The sequence below is a fragment of the Canis lupus genome, chromosome 18 (assembly GCF_003254725.2).
Source record: "Canis lupus dingo isolate Sandy chromosome 18, ASM325472v2, whole genome shotgun sequence".
Classification (NCBI taxonomy): Eukaryota; Metazoa; Chordata; class Mammalia; order Carnivora; family Canidae; genus Canis; species Canis lupus.
Genome location: NC_064260.1, coordinates 42,733,870 through 42,753,280, shown reverse-complemented (window position 1 = coordinate 42,753,280; position 19,411 = coordinate 42,733,870). Strand labels below are relative to the sequence as shown.

Genomic DNA, 19,411 nt, shown 5'->3' with positions numbered 1-19,411 from the left:
GCTAGCAGAATCTCTTTTGGTAATCTTTTATTGACATCATTCTTGTGGTGGTGTTTTTTTAATAAGCCTTTATTTATTTATTTATTTATTTATTTATTTATTTATTTGAGAGAGAGCAAGAGATAGCACGAGCAGGGGGAAGGGGTAGAAGGAGAGGAAGAAGCAGACTCCCTGTTGAGCAAGGAGCCTGATGTGGGACTTGAGGATCATGACCTGAGCTGAAGGCAGACATTTAATTGACTGAGCCACCTATGCGCCCCAGTGTTATTCCTGTGTTATTTTATGGCAAGAGTCAGCAAACTGTGGCCAGCAAACCATGTGCTTGTTTTTATAAATAAAGTTGTTTTATTGTTTTTTTTTTAAGTTTGTTTATTTATTTATTTTTAGTAATCTCTACACTCAACATGTGGCTCAAACTCATGACCCTGATATCAAGAATTTCACTCTCTTCCAACTGATCCAGCCAGGCACCCCTAAATGAAGTTATTTTAGAACACAGCTACCCCCTTCATTTGTGTGCCATCAGTGGCTACTTTTGCAGGACAACAGCAAAGCTGAGTAGTCTGCCTCAGACTATATTGCCTGCAAGCCTTAAATATCTGATCCTTTTAACAAAAGTTTGCGGATCCCTGCTTTATGATGTATGTCACTTTTGTGCATGTATTTCAGAAATTTATATACCTTTCTTTTCTCTCATATCAGATTATAATTTATGAGACCTATCCTGAATCTCCTCCCTGGCTTTTCCTTATCTCATGCCTACCACCTAACCATAGGGCTTTGTATGTTGTTGGAACTTAGTTTTTAAATTGAACAAAGCCATGTATGTGTTTAATTTTTAACCATATTACTAGAGAAGTATAATAAAGTTTGTAGTATAGGTGGTAATGTTTTATAGTTCAGACTTTTAGCTAATATAGACTGGTCTTCCCAGAGAAATTCAGAAAAAGGTTCTGCTGTGCTTATATTTCTGTATTTTCAGAATAGTCTTATGTAATTCTTCTATAGTAGAAAAAAATTTTCTAATTTCTTAACCAACTTACTTTGGAATGACTTGTGATGAGCATGGAGACCTGCCCTTAATTGAAGACCGTTCTCAACATATAGTATCTTCTATTGTATATTTGAAAGTTGCTAAGAAAGGAGGTTTTTTTTCCCTTTTACTTCCAAAACTTTTTTTTTTTTTTAAGATTTTATTTATTCATGAGAGACACAGAGAGAGGCAGAGACGTAGGCAGAGGGAGGAGAAGCAGACTCCATGCAAGGAGCCCGATGCGGGACTCAATCCCAAGACCCCGGGATTATGCCCTGAGCCAAAGGCAGACACTCAACTGCTGAGCCACCCAGGCATCCCCCAAAATTTTATTTAAATTCAAATTAGTTAACATATAGTGTAGTATTAGTTTCAGGAGTAGAATTTAGTGATTCATCACTTACATATAATGCCCAATGCTCATCATAACAAGTGCCCTCCTTAATACTCATCACCCATTTAACCCATCCCCCCCACCCATCTCCACTCCATTAACCCTCAGTGTGTTCTCTATAGTTAAGTGTCTCTTATGGTTTGCCTCCCTCTCTGTTTTTCTTTTTTTTCCCCCTCTCTGTTTTTAATCTTTTCTTCCCTTCTCCTATGTTCATCTGGTTTCTTACATTCCACATATGAGTGAAATCATATGGTGTTTATCTTTTCTTTGACTGAACATACTATACTCTAGTTCCATTCATGTTACTGTAAATGGATGGCAAGGTTTTATTCTTTTTGATAGCTGAGTAATATTCCATTAAATATATCACATTTTCTTTCTTTATTTTCTTTATCCATGTCCAGTTGATGGACATGTGGGCTCTTTTTATAATTTGGCTATTGTTGATAGTGTTGCTATAAACATGGGGATGCATGTGCCCCTTCTAATCAGTATTTTTGTATCCTTTGAATAAATACCTAGAGTGCAATTACTGGGTCATAGAGTAGTTCTATTTTTAACTTTTTGAGAAACCTCCATAGTGTGTTCCAGGGTGGCTATACCAGTTTGCATTCCCACCAACAGTGTAAGAGGGATCCCCTTAAGAAAGGAGACCTTAAATGTTCTAAGCCCAAGAAAAAAAAATTCTATATGTATGGTGATGGCTGTTAATTGGACATACTGTGATGTTCAATTTGTAATATAAACAAGAATTGAATCATGTTTTACCTCTGAAACTAATATAATCTTGTGTGTTGAACATACATCCAAAAAAATCTAGTACTTTCTACTAGATTTACTTGCCAATCTTCTTTCTATATTCTTTATTCCCCAGGAGATATACTTTTTTTTTTTTTTTTTTTTTTTTTTTAGATTTTATTCATTCACGAGAGACACAGAGAGAGAGGCAGAGACATAGGCAGAGAGAGAAGCAGGCTCCCTTTTGGGAGCCAGATGCGAGACTTAATTCCAGGTCCCCAGAATCACGACCTGAGCCAAAGGCAAATGCTCAACTGCTGAGGCGTCCAGGTGCTCCTGGGAGGCATACTTTAAAAATATATTGCAGGAGGGCAGCCCCGGTGGCCCAGCAGTTTGGCGCCGCCTTCAGCCTGGGGTGTGATCCTGAAGACCCGGATCGAGTCCCATGTTGGGCTCCCTGCAGGGAGCCTGCTTCTCCCTCTGCCTGTGTCTCTGCCTCTCGTTCTCTCTCTCTCTCTCTGTGTCTGTCATGAATAAATAAAATCTTTAAAAATATATATATATATGTATATTGCAGGAGTGGGAAAAACAACTAAAATCGCAGACTCCACTTAATTATTATTTTTCTTTTTTCTTAACCAGTTCTTTCCATATACATCCATATGCCTGCAGCTTAATTGAAGTAGTAACATCATTGCTCCATTAGGAGAGGTGTTCATGCAGATAAGAAAAGAAGGGTTTGTTTTGTTTTAGGTATTCTGACCATAAAGACCTTTAGAATAAAGAATCATTTGTTTCTTTTTCTTTCTTTCCTAAGGATATATTTTGGGGAAGTTCAGCTGAATGGCTTAGGAGAAGGTATGTATCAAGGTTGAAAAGCATTTGTAGTGTTAAGAGCCCTCTTGACTTCAGAGATGGGCTTAGATGCTGCCTGTAATAATAAGTAGCTTGTGACTTTAATATATGTGATACAAGTAAGAAAAAGACAGGTAGGTAGGTGGTCCAAAGAGCTGCCAAGGAATGACTGAATTATTTTCCCCAGAGTTCTAGTAACTCATCATTCTTTCTTATTCTTTATATCATTGTCTGTTTTCCTAATTTTCTATAATGAGCTTGTTAAATGTTTCTGATGAGCATTAGCAGTTTTGACAAATTGAAAATGAAACCCAGAAAACTGGGAAAGCGTTATTAGAAATATCGCCTGCAAGGCCCTTGCTCTTTTCTATACTTAGTTCTGAGTGGCAGCATAAATAGAAGTGCAGTCACTTCCGCACCTATGTAAACTGTAGGGTTTGTGTGATAAAGCCCCAGGGTCCCCTTCCTGTGTCACTGGGCGTGTGACACATTTGGGCTGGGTTGGTTAGGATTTGCTCAGACTTTAGGACTAACAGTTGTTTTTTCTCTTGGTAAGTTTATCTGGAAATAGAATGCTGTTTTCCCTTCCAATATTAGGTCAATATAAAATAAATCAAAAGAAAAACACATACACACATAAACATATATGAAATTGAGGCCATTGCACCCATGGGACTAAGTAGATAATGCCACAAATTGTGATAAGCTGAATGATTCAGGGAAAGCCAGATTGGGGACAGTGTCAGTATTCTCTGGGGAAAAGCTAATTATGTATTTCTTCTAGGTTTCCAGACAGTTCGTGTTGGGACAGTAGGCACCCCTGTGGGCACCATCACTCTTTCTTGCGCTTACAGAATTAACTTGGCATTTATGTCTACCAGGTGAGGAAAGAGCCTTGGAATCCAAAAGAGCTCCTCCAAAGATATTAAAGATAATAAAGTTTGTTTTTCCCTCAAACTCTGTGGCTAAACCTACAGTTCAGCTTTGCCATTGCTGAAATCAGTCCCCTTTTGAAAAATGACCTTGAGAGAGAGCCCAGTTTCCAGATTGGAGAATCTGAGTGTCCTAGAGCCATCAATGTAGAGTTGTGGTTTATATTTAGGGATACAGTAGTTAAGACCCTAGTGGTTCTTGCCAAAGGTATAAGGTGAGGGGTCCTCTAAAAACTTCGGGGGGGCTGACAAGGTATTCTAATAAATATTGCAATCTGCTTATTGCATTACAGGCAATTTGAGAGGACCCCACCTATCATGGGGATTATCATTGATCACTTTGTGGACCGTCCCTACCCCAGCTCCTCACCCATGCACCCCTGCAATTACAGGTGAGGATGTGTAGGGGTTTTCCCAAACTGCAGCTAGGGAGAAGCATTCATCCTATACATAGAGGACCTTTATCAGCACTCATCAGTGGGCAGGGGGCAGTGATGGAGACCCACATGGAGAGAAATGGAGTGATTAGCTTCCCTTCCTGCTGCTACCTGTAAGGTATATCAAGACTTGGAATGCATAAACTGTCTCAGAAAATTCTTGGACGTTTTGGATCTAGATGGTAGTGATTTAACTTTCAATATGATACTACTTAGAGACTATCAGAGTAGCAGTAGTTAACAATGTCCTTCACAAATTAAATGGTTTTCTGGTCACCAGTGGCACAGTTTAGTTATGCCCAGAAAACAATTCTGTAGAGGTTGAAAAAGATGTGTATCAGGAAGGATCCTGCCTTTATATGAAGGACTTTTGAAGTTGAATAGTTCATCTTTGGAGTCAAGACTTGTTTCACTGCATCTCTATTGCTGACAGTTCTTTGGTCCCAAAACTGGCCAGGCTTAAGAAAATTTTCTCAAATGATGTGTCAGGTAGGATGTTTGGGTTAAAAATAAAAACTTTGGCCAACCTCTAGATGTTGTCTGGATATTTGACATTATCAAAGACTCAACACGCCTCTTGCCATAGTGAGCTCTGCCTGAAACAGCTCTTGTCACGACTTGCATCCTTATCTAACCTCCCTTTGTATCCTCTCCGTAATTGACTGCCGTCACCATAAAATTCTTGATTTATTCCCCACCCACCCCCTCCCACCCCCGCCATAGAACTGCTGGTGAGGACACTGGAGTAACATATCCTTCTGTGGAAGATTCTCAAGAAGTGTGTACCACCTCTTTTTCCACCTCCCCTCCATCTCAGGTAGGGGGAAACATGTTCTGGGGTGGCTGTAGTTATTTGGTACCTATATGGGCATGAAATGGTGTCAAAATTTAGATACAATCTCTTGTGGTGGTGGTGGTGGTGGTGATGATTGTTTCCAGGGAGTTATTTTGAGGGGTGAAGGAGAGCCTTCTTATCCAGCAGGTAATATTGCAATGTTTCTAGTCTATAAACATGCTTTTTTTTTAATTTGAGAGAGAGAGTGTGTGTGTGTGTGTGCGCACGCACGCATGTGCAGGTGGGGGGCGGTGGGAGGGGAGGAGGGAGAGGGAGAGAGAATCTGAAGCAGACTCTGCTCTAAGTGCAAAGAAAGCCCAGTGTGGGACTTGATCTCACCATCCTGAGATCATGACCTGAGCTGAGCCAAGAGTCAGGCTGAGCCACCCAGGTGCCCCTCTAGTCTGTAACCATTCTTAACCTACAAGATTACATGTAACCTTTATGTTCCTGGAGACATCTTAAAATTCCCTAGAAAATAAGTCACAAAATTCCAAATGCATTCTGATACCAGAGAGGTGTTCTATCCTACTCATGTTAATTTGGTAGCTACTTCGCTTTTGAAGTGGTAAATATGGCTTCTAATAATGGAAGGAGCACATAAAAAAACAAAAATTATTTGACATAGAATACCAGTAAGAAACCAGCAGTGCAGTTTTTCTTAATAGTTGACACAGATTTCTGGCTATCTGCATTCTTTATCTGAACATTTTTAACCATTAACTTTTCCACTTGAGTCCATCTCCAGTGTCAAACCCAGTTTCAGTGAAACAGACTCCAGACGAGGTTCCCAGCTTACCAAGCGGACATGCCTGTGAGACCATGTTGTATAATGTGCGTGGTACCAAGTCTGCTTCATCTAAGGAGTTGTTTGTTGCCAGATGACTGAATTTCAGGGCGCGTTTCTTCCTTTTTTTTTTTTTTTTTTTTTTTTTCATTTCTTCCCTTCCACCCTGAGTCATTCATCTCCCACGTCATGGCCTGCAGCTCCCTGCTCTGGGTGTTCATCTTTATCACTCCCCTCCTCTTCAACTTTCACATTAGACGGTTTCTTCTAGACCTGATCCAGTTTTTTGTTCCCTCAACTAGTCCCAGATTATCCCCTTTCACCATCTTATTTTTGGAGCCCAACAAATTAATTTACTACCCATAAATTTTTGTTTTCTGTGTTTTTTAATTAAGAAAATATTTAAATTTATTTCATTCTGAGTTGTTAGGAGATATTGAATTAAAATTATGGTTCTAATCTGTTTAAAAAACAGAAGTTAGGCCCAAAAGTTAGCTTAAAAAAAAAGAAAGCTAAAACAAACAAACAAACCTATTCAATGTGTGTGAAGGAAATTACAAAATCCATGGGTCACTATTATTTCTATTGTCCCAGTTTAGAGTTAGAGGTTGCCCAGATGGTTTGGATGAGTAGGGGGTGGGAATTGCTACTCCCCTCCTTCCATGAATGTATATAGGCATGAATGTCACCATTGCTCTGGGAGGGGGCAACTTTTGGCACTCTTACTAACTAACATAGGGCAATACTGATCCAAAAAGAGGGGCAAGCCCATCAGAGCACTTTGGTGAAAGTAGATTATTTTTTAGATAATTAAAATGTGAATATGTTAAGTTTGATGTTCATCGAAGTTTTATTTTTAAATTTTTTAAAAGATTTTTTTATTCATTTGAGAGAGAGGGAGAGCATGCAAGAACATGAGCAGTGGGGAGGGCTAGAGGGGAAAAGAGAAGCAGGGAGTCTGACAAGGGGCTCTCTTCCAGGATCCTGAGAGATCCCAGGACCCCGGGATCATGACCTGAGCCAAAGGCAGGTGCTTAATTGACTAAGCCACTCAGGTGCCCCTATGTTGTTTTATAAGTGATAAATTCATAAATAGTAAATGACGTTGTGACTTGGGAGATATGAGGATGGTGAGGCTGGGCCTTAACAAATCAGTTTGTCTCTTAGGTACAGTGGAAATTTGACACAACCCCAACAGTAAGGGAAAGTTAAGTAGTTCCTACATCTCCTGTTTGCACAAAATTTATGACCTGTGTAAGGGGAGCCTATCTTTCTCATGGTGTCAGTTACCTTCTGTGTCTTGTCACAGTTTGAAAATCGACCCTATCAAGATCATATCAACATTGAGCATCCCATGGGGTGAGCCCTGTCACTACCCTCTGAGTACCTCCAGTCGAGGCTTATTACAGTTTGGTGCAGTAGTCTTCATTTTCAACCTTAATGGTAGAACAGAGAGAGAAAATGATTTGCCAGCAGGTCTCCTCAGCATTCCTATAAATATTGAACTACTTTCTTCCTTGGTTTAACCTAGGGAATTGCATAATTGTTCAACTTCTGTTTGAGCTTTTTCCTAGAGTCCAGTAAATGCATGTTAATGTGGTGTTTGTTTTCCCAACAAAAAAGGGACCGCTGTGTCATGTGGACACAGAGTCAAATCAAGAAATAATTGTGACCCTGTACCTACTACTGTGATTTCAGGTCCAACCTCCAGTTCTAAGCATTAACTAGCTAACTGGTAACACTTAAAGGTGGAACAGCAAGATTCAAAATAATCATAATTAGCTTTGAAATCTAAGAGTGCCCCAGCTTTTACTGCATCAAGTTCTCCTTCACCATGTGGGGCTATAAGACATACACACACACACACACGCCTACACCTATACACAACCATTCATCCTGCCTCAGATAGTGTAGTCAAGTGTTACAGCTGGGAACCTGAGCATTTTTTTTTTTTTAAGATTTTATTTATTTATTTGAGAGAAGGGGGACCTGGCTGGCTCAGTCAGTAGATCAAGTCAGTAGATCAAGTAGTGATGCTTGATCTCCGGGTCGTAAGTTCAAGTCCTATATTGGACATAGAGCTTACATTTAAAAACAAACGAAGAAAATCCACCATATCTTTATTTGAGAGAGAACAGGGGGAGGGCAGAGGCAGAGAGCGAGAGACGCAGATTCCCCGCTGAGCACAGAGCCTAATGTGGGGCTTAGTCCCAGGACCCTGAGATCTTGAGTCTAAGTCAGATGCTTAACTGACTGAGCTTCCCAGGCACCCTGGACCTGAGCATTTAAAGTTCCAGTCAACAGACGTCAGTTGTTTACATCTGTCCTTGCAGATTCTGGGTCCCCAGGAAAAGGTCTCTGTTCTAGCATTGTAACTTGAGCATCTTTATCCTCAGCATGTCTTGCACCTGCTCTCAAGTCCTTGCTGCTGGGGGCCATTCCCTAACACCTTTCCACCCTCCTTTGACTAAAAACACACTAATGCTTGGTTTGGGCTTCCCTCTTTTGCCAAGTCATAACAGCTTGACTCAGCTTTGTTTTCCACCTGCTCATCAGGGCAACAAGCATGCAGTGGAGCCCCCTGGGACAAACGTATCTTCTTCACACCCTTCTAAGTTGTCCTTCTAGGAAGGCAGCCATGCTGCTCTCTCCCTGCTGCACTCCCGATTTCCATCGTGCAGTTTGGCCTCCATGGCTACCACCCCTTCCGGAGTTGTTTTCACTTCTTTCTCAAGTCCCTTTTCTGTTTTCTTCTCTTGTTTTTCCTGTCTCTGTGTGTATCTGTGCACAGTGTGTGTTTACTGTCACAAAGGCACATTTTCAGACCCCTACTCCTGTGGTGACGGACACTCTGAGGGTCCCCATGGCAGGACTGGCCTTTTCCCATCAAGTGAGTCCATACTGGGAAGAAGGGGATATAATAGGATGGCATCTTTTTATTTAAAAATTATACATAAAGTACAGGGTATAGCTATTTAAATGTCCCCAAGTGTTCCTGGGAGTTATTTGAGGCTTGGTAATTGATTTTTAACAGGATGCAGCCATAGCACAGCAGCCCAAAATAGGATGTTTCGCTTGCCCCTCCTCCTACCATTGATGTAAAAAACACATGGAGTTATTTATATCTTGTTTCCAAATAAACAATCCAAGAGTGGTATTCTTTCTTTTTCAATATAAATAGGAACCCTCCCATACCCAGGGGTGATGGAGGGTGTGATTAGGGAAGACGCCTTCTGTTTCAAAGGGACCTCAAGGACAAAGGAGAAAATAGAATGACCTGGGAAAAACCAATGACTTTGGCTGCAAGTTCTGCTCGGGCTTGTGCTTTGCCAGTCGGCTGGGCTGGAAACCTCAACAGTTAGCCGAGCCCCTGGGGAAAGGGGGAGCAGGGAACTCATTTGAGGCCTTTGGAAGGCTGCAGAGCTGAGAATGTCAGTCCCACTACAAACAAGTCTCTGCTTTCTTAGCCACAGAGTAATGGCCTGGTCTGTCTTTAACATCAGGCCCCCGCCCCCACCCCGCACTGTGAGGATGTGGGCTGGGATCCATTCTTTACCTCTCCATGACCTTGATCATTAGTCGTACTTTAGGATTGCCTACTTTTTCCTCCTCCTTTCCTCTGCCCCTCTTTGTTTTTCTCTTGCTTAGCTCTCAAGCTCTCGCCTTTCCTATCAGCCTGCTGCCCTGGGCGTTGGATCAGCTGACCTGGCTTACCCAGTAGTGTTTGCTGCTGGCCTAAACACCACACACCCTCACCAGGTATCTTTAGAGATGGGGATGACCCCGGGGTTCCTGTGCTGCCTCCCCTGCCCCAAGGCAGTTGAGGGGCCTCTTCACACACCACTATTTTGCTAAGTGTTCTGAAACAAAGTTCTTGTGTAGCTTTACGGACCTAGGTGACTCCAGGAGAAAGGGCCTCCTAGAGTTCAGAAAGGAAAGAAGAGCTTCCAAGTGTTTTCTCCCTCTCTTTCCTTTCCTTCTGTAGTCCTTAACCACGCATGACTCCTGTTAGCTGAGTCCCAGAGAAGACGTAGATCCGAGGTTTCCCGCCCACTTGGGGGCAGCACTGGTAGTGGAAAAGCTCCAAGGCACCTACCACCGCCCTAGACCAAGTTCCCCTCTTGCCTGACACTGCCATTATTCACTGTATTCCTCCCTTTTCCCCCAAAGCTCATGGTTCCCGGGAAGGAAGGTGGGGTACCTCTTGCTCCCAACCAACCTGCTCACGGTGCCCAGGCTGACCAGGAGAGACTGGCAACCTACACCCCTTCTGACGGGGCCCACTGCGCTGTCACACCTTCCAGCAGGTGAGTTCACAGCATGGCTGCTTGGGCACCCAGGGACCCATCCTCCCTGACATATATGCTTATTGGGCGTCAGTAAAGAATTGCTTTCAGCATTGCTTCAGGCCTGGCACTTAGACCCCAAATTTGGAATTCTTAAAGTCCTCCATAACAACCTTATATTGTGTCAGGTATGTAAGGAAGCAGCCCCTGGCTTGCTGTTAATAGCCAACAGCAGGGGCCTAGTTCTTATCACCCTCATCCGGTGAAGGAGCCTTTTGGATGTGTGTGTGTGTGTGTGTGTGTGTGTGTGTGTGTGTGTGTGTGTGTGTTTCTCCCAGCTCAAGATTTCTTCCCTTGGAGTCAGTCCTCAGTGTTTCCTGAGGACCCATGCAGGGGGTTTGCTATGACCCTAAAGTTGGGGGCTGCTGTGTACCTGTGCTGGTAGTTAGGATTTTTTTCCCCCCTGTTATGTTAGTCCCTCATGGAGATTCTTTAGAAACAACTGTTTGTCTTCATTAAAGATTTGTAAAAATCTTTGTCTTTTCTGATTACAGAAGTGATATATTCTGTAAATTTCAGATTAATGAAGACAGTGATGAGGTAGAGCATGAAGGTTCTCACACTCCTGCCCTGCGCAAGTCCCCACTGTTACTACTTTTTCAAAGATGAGAAGACCTCAGAGGGTTAAATAAATTTGCCAAAGAGCACGTAGCTCACAAAATGGCCAGGCGCAAGCTGAGCTCCTCTTGCCCTTATATCGGAGTTCTGCCCGGGGACAATGCGGCTGTCCCGACCTGCCCTGCCCTCCCTTGACTGCAAGGCCCCGGAGATCAGACGTTGACTGCCCCATCACATCCTAAATGAATTTGTGGATAATAGAAATTTTTGGTATTTTTTTACATTCCCACAGTGGAGTGGTAGGAGGGAAATTATTTAGGAAGATCTTTTTGTGGCATCCATCAGAAAAAAATAACGACTTTCATTCCTGGCTTCCCAAATTTCCATCCTTTTATCCCCCCCCCCCCCCCCCCCGATAACCAAAGGAAGATCCTGTTAGTCGTTTACACTCTAGTTTTCTGAGCCTTGACTCCAAGGGCATGTCTGGGAGCAGCTAGAGATAGAGGACCCTATCTCTTTGCGGTAGGGGGTTCTTAAATGGGCAGCCAAATGAAATGTGTCATTAAAAGACTTTGCTGAACAGACGGTTGATTGGGGGTGATGAGAAGAAATGTGGTATGGAGCATAGGACCTCAGCCCGTGCGTCATGGGCGGAGAAAGCTCTGGCTATCTAAAGAGCCAAATTTGGGACTCTCAAGTTAGAATAATGACACTGCCTCTTGTGAGGTAAGGCTTAAATTTAACATGGTGCTATAAACTCTAAACACTGTAAATGATTCCTTCTTACGGTAATTTTAGATAACAAAACAAGAAGGCAGAGAAAGGCTTAAAGCTTGAGTCTGCTTATGTCGTAGATTAATGTTAAAATCACAGTTGTTTATGAGCACTGCTTACCTGTATGCATGATTGCTATATGCTTGGTAACTGATGTTTATCAATGGTATTTTAGATTAAATTTAATGTAAGCTTTACACAGCTTACTGAGTTTCATTCACATGTGCCTCATTTTTAGTTGCTTCCAGTAGTGCAGTCCTCTGCTCTCAACTCAGAAGAGAGGGTGGCAGTGGCAGCAGCCAGACCCCATGTTGCCATTTCCCATGTGGGTAGGTTGGTGGGGGGGACATTCCTGCCCTGGACTGCAGCCTTACCAACAGGTTTATGGGAACCAAGCAGGCTCTGCTGTGGTTTGAGAGTGAGTACCAACACTGTCTTTCTTCTCCAGCGAGGATACTGAAACTGTATCAAACAGCAGTGAGGGCCGGGCATCCCCCCACGATGTCTTGGAGACCATCTTTGTCCGAAAAGTGGGGGCTTTTGTCAACAAGCCCATCAACCAGGTGATTTTTCTGGTACTACCACCTGTGAGAATATCTGAGCCCTTAGAATGAGGCCTGAGGGACAGGGCTCCTAACCTAGGGTCTGTGGGACCCCTGAAACTACATGCAAAATTGTGTGTGTGTGTGTTTGCACGCGCACGTGCGTACCTGCGTGCACATTTTTTTGGAGGAGGGTTAATAACCTGTGACACCCCCACCAGAAGAAGTTCACAGCTTTTGTTCTGTGATCGTATAAGCCTCCCATAGGAGAGGGTGACTGGGCCCCATTTGGTACAGACACCTTGCACTGAAGTGTCAGTATCTCAGCCTTCCTCAAAATAAGTAATTCCCCCTCAGCTCTGCAATGCAGAATAGTTACCAAATCGCTGTGGGTCAGGCTTCCAAAGCTGATTCCCAGGGTCATGGGTAGCGCTACCCCTGTTTATGCTGTGGGTATATGATGGGAGATGGGAGATTCAGGGTTCTCTGACAGGATAGGACCCAGAGGATGGTGTGATCAGCCTGGCTGTGTGAATCTGCTGGGCCACGGAGGAAGCCTGTAAGCTGAGCCAGGGGTGGGCACTAAAATTTTCATGTCCTTTCAGGTGACCCTGACCAGTCTGGACATACCCTTTGCCATGTTTGCTCCCAAGAATTTGGAGCTGGAGGATGCTGATCCCATGGTGAGTCCCCCTTTGACTAAAGTTAACAGTCAGATGGTGCTGTGCTTGTCGTCTTACTGGACAAAGCACTGTTCCTTCAGAGACCACTGGCTGTGCTCCTGGGCTTATAGATTTTCAGCCAGTGTTGGTTCCCTTACAAAACCTTTGACTGTTAACAGCAGCTTGCACCCAGTGCATGAACCAGCCCATACCTCCACCTTATTCTGAAACAGGTGAATCCTCCAGATTCCCCAGAGACTGAATCTCCTCTCCAGGGCAGCCTGCACTCTGATGGCTCCAGTGGGGGCAGCAGTGGCAATACCCATGATGACTTTGTTATGATCGACTTCGTAAGTTGCCATCACTTTCCTTGACCTTTGCTGCCATGGGGGAAATAAACCTAGACGCGTCCAGGGTTCTTGGACAGGACTTCCTTCACAAGGATCAAATGGGCTGGTCTAGACAGAGGGGATGGGACAGGTAGGCATCTCGCTGTGCAGTTCATGTGGGGAACCTGCCCTCATACCCTGCTTGGGGACACACTTGGAGGCCCATGAGCAAGAAGGCATTTTGTGCCATATCTTGGGTTGAAATTCAACTCTAAATGAGGATTGCTGGTGGTATCCATGTAGGTCCTATTCCTGCCTGAGTGGATGACTCTTTGCTAAGGAAAAGAATTTGAGGGAAGGGAATATTAACCTTACCATGGGAGAGGAGTATAGCACCAGGACTAGAGCTCAGCTGCCCAGAAGAGAAAGGCATAGCAATTCCTTTCCCTAAGATGAACCTGGAGAAACCATTTCTCTGATAATTACTGGAAGGAAAGAGGATTGTTCATAGCTTCTTTCCCCTGATTTTCTTCTGTTACATAAGGCAAACTAAACTGAGTCTGTCTTGTTTTTGAAGAAACCGGCTTTTTCTAAAGACGACATTCTTCCGATGGACTTGGGGACCTTCTATCGTGAATTTCAGAATCCTCCTCAGCTGAGCAGCCTCTCCATAGATATCGGGGCACAGTCCATGGCTGAGGACTTGGTATGGAAACCCCTTTCCCTGGGTTACCTCATCCTGTGACCTCCTATCCTCTTTTGATGGTCATTCCTGTTCCAAAGGCCTAGAAATTTCTTCCTGTTACTCCCCCAACTCCCACACCTCCCTGTAACAGGAAAGAGATACTTTAGATCCTTATCGTCTGTTGATCACACTTGAGGTTTGCATTGTGCCTGGCAATCGTTATCTTGAAATTGCTTGCATTGACTTCCTCCTCTTCTGTCCACGCTCACCATTACTTCCCATCCCTGCTGTTCAGTGTCTGAGGTCTTCTGCTGCCTCTGGCCACTAAACCAAGCTGCTCCAGTAGCTCTTGCATTCAGCTGTTCAGTTTCTCAGGCAGACACCAGGGGCACAGGGCAGAAGAAACATGAGGTCCTGAGTATTGCTGTACTTGCCCTTTCCTCGAAGGGCTCATTCTCGATTCAGCTAGCAGTTTTCAAGCTTAGCCAGATGTCCTGAGACTGACTCTAATCCCTGCATCTATGTTTAATGTATTTCCCATGTCCAAAGGGCAGTGGAGCACCCTGCACAGCTACAAACTCCAGGTGTCCTATGGCTCCACCCAGCCCATCCCCAGGATGTTGCCAGACCAGACACAGTGGTTGGGTGGTGCAAGTGAAGAGTTTATTATAGTGAGAGTACACTCGAGAAGTGAGAGCTGGCAAGCTCGGGAGAGTTGTGCACCCAGGATTTGGGTCTCTGTCTTTTATTGACAGTTATTAACTGGGTGGGGGGGGGATATTTATTATTTGGAAAGAAGATTTCTTGGGGAGTAGGTTTTCACACCTTTTCTCCCTCACTAGATCAGGGTCTCCAGTCTTCTTTGTCTTTGGCCTGTCTGGTTTGATCTGGCTTCTTGTGGCTTTGTTTTTGGAGTGCTGCTGGCCAGAATAGACCTCTGACTTTCCCCAATAGCTTTCCCCCTTTTCCCTCTTTGCTGGCCCCCATGCATCCTATTAAAACCTAACTAGCTACCTACTCTAACACCACAAGATATCAGAGACCTTCTACCTGAGGTGGGAATGTCACCTTCCATAGCAACATTAGAGGAATAGCTCTAGTAGGAATAGGAATATTGGAATATCTGCTCTTGATTTGCTTGAAACAGAAAAGCATGCTCAGTAATAACAATACTATAACAATATCGTTATTGTTAACATTTAGTGAGGCTTTCTAGGTACCAGGTATTTTTCTAAGTGCTTTACACGAATCTTCAATAATCCTAAGAGGTAGCTTTTCTTATCCCAATTTACAGATGAGAAAACCGACCCTGTAAACAAATAACTTGCCCGTGGTCACACTGAGCTGGCAACACACAGCTTTGATCCTAGAGTCTGGCTTCTGATTTTAGGCTTTTAATCACTGACTCCCTGGCTTCTCATTGGAAACCTGCTTGGAAGAAACCAGCTCGTGAAGGCTCTGAGGGTGATTCTGCAGGCAGGAGTGGTCCGTCGCCCCTGCCTCCCGAAGCGGCCCTGGTGCTTCCAATGTGCCTGCCACCTGCCAGTTCGGGGGCGGGACAGTGCCCACCTCTCCCCAGTACCTTGTGCCAGTTAGGAGCTCTCCCGTCTGTGGTGGTCAAACTCTTCAGATACACATTCATCAGACAGCACCTGATTAGGGTTAAATTTTTATACATAGTTGATACTTGAGGGCAGTTAAACTTAACTCCTCAGATTCTGTTTTCTTGTTTATTGATTTCTCTCGACTCTCTAACGCACCCCTGCCTCAGCTGATATTCCTAGGCCTCACCACAGACCTACTGAGTCAGACTCTCTTGGGAGCATGGTGGGGACGGCCTTGTTCACGTGCCCCCAAGGCATTCTGCTGCCCAGCACAGGTCATGAATAACTCTCGTAAACTTTTCTTAATCTATAGCATGCTGAGCCTACTGTTTCATTCTAGTGTCAGCCTGATCTGTGCCAAAGGTAATTTCTCTGTGTCATCCTGTTGTTGGCATGGCCCTTTTCTAGCTCGTGCAGTATGTGGCCCACTTGGATCCCCTTGGCTGTTCCGCCAAGTCCCTGAGCCCCCCTCAGGCCCTGCTGGACACAAGCCCCCTTCCCGGTGGCTGCCCCACTGCCCTGCATCTCCTGCTGTCCCGGCCAGCAGTGCTGAGCTGAACTGTGTCCTGTGATCCCTTCTTCAGCCCAGGGGCCTGGGCCAGCTGTCTCTGCAGGACCCTACCTGAATAAGCAGCTCTTCTCTCCCCTCCTGGTACAGGACTCACTACCAGAGAAGCTGGCTGTGCACGAGAAGAATGTCCGAGAGTTTGATGCCTTTGTAGAAACCCTGCAGTAAAAGTTGGTGTCCTCGAGTACCAGCAGCATCCCCTTTCTGTGGTCCCACTCATCAGCTGCTCCCCTCCCTCATCTTGCTCCAGGTGGAGGAGAGGCTGGTGTCCCCCATGGGGACCCGGAAGTCCCTGCTCTCACACCTCCTGGAGACTCTATGGCAGCAGGCAAGCCCGGTGATAGCATTTGAGAGGACTCACCCCCTGGCCTTGGGGATCAGAAGACCCTTTAGGAATAAAAGGGCCCTCGGCAGGGCCATCTGCTCACACCGCCCATCAGCACCTGCTTCACAAAGGCTGTCATCCTGTTCCTCCTGCCGGCCCCCTGCCCTGGGTCCGCCCTGCAGCTGGCCCTTTGCCGGCCTGCCGTTTACCACTTGACATTCCAGCTGGTGGCCCGGACCTAGTGTGGAGGCAGAAAGAGGAAGGAGACAGTGCTGGGAGGAAGAAGGAGGGGCTCCTTCAGGCTCTTTTTTTTGTCCCTTTTGGTTTGCTGTCTTCTTCCCTCCCTCCCTCTCTCTGCCCCTGTGCCTGCACTTTTGGCAGTATGACAGGCCTCTTGCCCAAGGTGGTGAGAACTGCAAAGTCAGCCATTCCCACCATCTCCACAGAGACCCTGAGCAGCCCTGGCTGCTGGCTGTGCTCAGCAGCTCAGCTCCATTGAAAGAAACAGAAGCCTAGGTCTCCAGGGTTCTGTCATTGGGAATTGCGGCAAAGTTTCTTTTTCTCTCCTTCCTCCCCCTGTTGCTCTCCTTGGTTATAAGACATGATAAATATTTATTACTTTCAGAGAAATCAGATATTTTATAGAGAAAATATGTTTGAGGTTAGATGTTTTCACTTAGGGAAGGTGGAGGGCCTCTTCCTGGGGTATGGCCTCCTCTGTGGAGGCTCCTCAGAATCTGGGTTGCTGCTCTGAGGATCTTCCTTCCCATATACATAAGGTGGGATCCAAGAATAGGGCTGGCTGAGGGTGATGGAACCTCCCAGAATCGCTGCACTTGAACTGACGACAGGCTTTACCTTAGTCTTCTGCGTATTCCTGGTGAGAGCCTTGAATCTCTCCCAGCTTCTGCAGAGTAACTGACTCCATTCTGGCAGCGCAGGAAGTCTTGGGTGCTAAATGCATATAACTCTGTGAGTACAGTTCTCCAGAGTTGTGTGCAGTGCACATATGATGCATTGTATGTGCCCCACTGTGGCCCCAAGGAAGGCCAGATGGGCCCCTCTTTCTGGAGGGACTTGTTCCTGTTTCTCAGGGCTAGGTTATGGGCCTTTTCCTCTTTCTACCTGGGCCTGGCCACCACCTTTCTTTAATCCCAGGGTCTGCACCCCGCCCTGAGGTTTACTAGCTGGATTGGTTCCTTGTTGAGAAACCAAAGCTAGGCGGATGATTGACTTAACCATTTAGGTATTGTTACTTAAGTCAGTCAAGCACCTAGCCTCATGTACCTGCCACCTGTCCCTCTCCCAGCCTGACTGGCAGTCCTGGCTGAGGCAAAACTCCTCCTGGCCCACCTGGGCTATTCACTGGCAGCAGCTGTTGTGCAGTGGAGCAGGTGGTCCTCAATGGCTTGTTAATAAATGCATGTGACATTGTTCCCACCTACAAGGCTGAATGCTGGAGGGGGCTCTGATACTGTTTCAGGTGGGCTGAGCCCCGCCCCTGTTGCATGCGTTCTGCTGCCACAAAGAAATGTTCCCAGCAGCGGTATCCAACTGGCCCTCATATCTGGGCCAGAGTATACCCATGACCTGCTAAACCAATCCAGATTTACCCCCGAGGCCCCAGTGCTGAGAAGGGTGAAGCCGTGGTAAAGCTGTTGATTGCCCCTGCCCCCATGTCTTACCACAGTATCTCAGCCACTGGCATCCTCCTGAGGAGGCCACGGGAAGGCCTGTTAGCCATTGTCCTCTTTGACTCCTGATTGTTGGCCTTTACAGGCAGCAGCCTTTCCTTTAGAACCCCATCAGTGAGAGGCCAGGGAGGCTGAGCCCTGAGCTGAGCCTGGGAGGAGCAGAGCAACTGTCAAGGCTGGCCCTTGCCCCTCAGCCCCGTACACTGACAGGGATGAGCCCTAGACTGACTCCAGTAGCACCCCGGGGACAGGATTGGGGCCTGTCACCCGTCTTCAGGTGGCAGGGTCCCTCCCCCTCCTCCAGCCCACCTTGTTTGGAAATACCGAGCTATACTTTAAAATGTATTCAAGAGATTTCCAATAAATTTTTTCTGTACTTTACAGCCTCCTGTCCTGCAAGTTGTTTAAAATGCTAACCCCGCACTTCCACTTCTCTGCAGGTCCTGCCTGCCTGGTAACTGTTTGGCCCCTCCGTGGAAGGGGAAGGAATGGTGGAATGGCTTCCCTGTCAGGCAGGTCTTGGCTACCTAGCAGCTGTAGAGCCTCACTTCCCTTGGCTGTACGTTCCCGTTTGGGGGGCTTCTTTGTGAGTAGTCCGTGAGATAATGTGCGTGAAGTCGACATGCACCACAGTGTCCACCTTAGAGGCCATCAGCATCAGCTCTTTGTGGCCCCCCCGGGCAGCACAGCCCACCACTCAGCCTGGAGCTGTAGCTTTTGGCTCAGGCCTCTGCTGTGTTTCCAGCAGGGCTAGACAGGGAATGTGGGCTCTGTAAACTGCCCTCTATCTGTTTGCTAATCTAGGATGAGGAGTCGTGGCCGAGCAAACCGGACAGAGGGGAGGGGATTGAGTGAAGTATCAGTAAGTCAAGGGCCTGTCAAGGGCAGTTTGTTCAGCTGCCCCGATCTGACAGGCCAAGCCAGACACCAAGGTGGTCCCCGAGGAGTCACAAGTAGAAGAGCCTTGTGGGAATTATTCCTGCCTGGCCTCTTGGGAGCTTCTATGGCAGGCATCTCGGCCCTGGTAGAGCTAGCTCCTGACTCCTACCTTGTGCCTGTGCTGAACGATGGGAGTGCGAGGGAGGTGGAGCTAGTGTCCCAGAGGCAGAGATGGTTCTAGAGGCAAGGGACTAACTGCCTGACAGACCAGGGCAACTATTGTGTGGGTTGCCTCCCTGCCCCCTTCAGGCTGAAGCTAGGGCAGAAAATGGTTCGAAAATTCTAAATTCAGGGATCCCTGGGTGGCGCAGCGGTTTGGCGCCTGCCTTTGGCCCAGGGCGTGATCCTGGAGACCCAGGATCGAATCCCACATC

At 45.9% G+C, this 19,411-nt stretch overlaps 1 protein-coding gene across 26 annotated transcripts in view; it reads left to right on the top strand.

Annotated features, from left to right (window-relative positions):
- ATG13 (autophagy related 13) overlaps positions 1 to 18,479 on the top strand; it is a 52,418-nt gene extending 33,939 nt beyond the window's left edge. For 9 of the 26 annotated variants that reach the window (XM_025452021.3, XM_025452020.3, XM_025452019.3 and 6 more), the window contains 12 exons: positions 2,983 to 3,023; positions 3,805 to 3,901; positions 4,246 to 4,344; positions 5,113 to 5,206; positions 8,803 to 8,901; positions 9,660 to 9,770; positions 10,182 to 10,318; positions 12,138 to 12,252; positions 12,837 to 12,914; positions 13,127 to 13,243; positions 13,800 to 13,928; positions 16,170 to 18,479. In XM_025452021.3, coding sequence (XP_025307806.1) covers positions 2,983 to 3,023; positions 3,805 to 3,901; positions 4,246 to 4,344; positions 5,113 to 5,206; positions 8,803 to 8,901; positions 9,660 to 9,770; positions 10,182 to 10,318; positions 12,138 to 12,252; positions 12,837 to 12,914; positions 13,127 to 13,243; positions 13,800 to 13,928; positions 16,170 to 16,247 — 1,195 coding nt within the window. In that variant the 3' untranslated portion in view covers positions 16,248 to 18,479. The other 17 variants (XM_049097068.1, XM_049097067.1, XM_025452027.3 and 14 more) reach the window with 10 other exon arrangements.
- Positions 18,480 to 19,411: the final 932 nt, after the last annotated feature.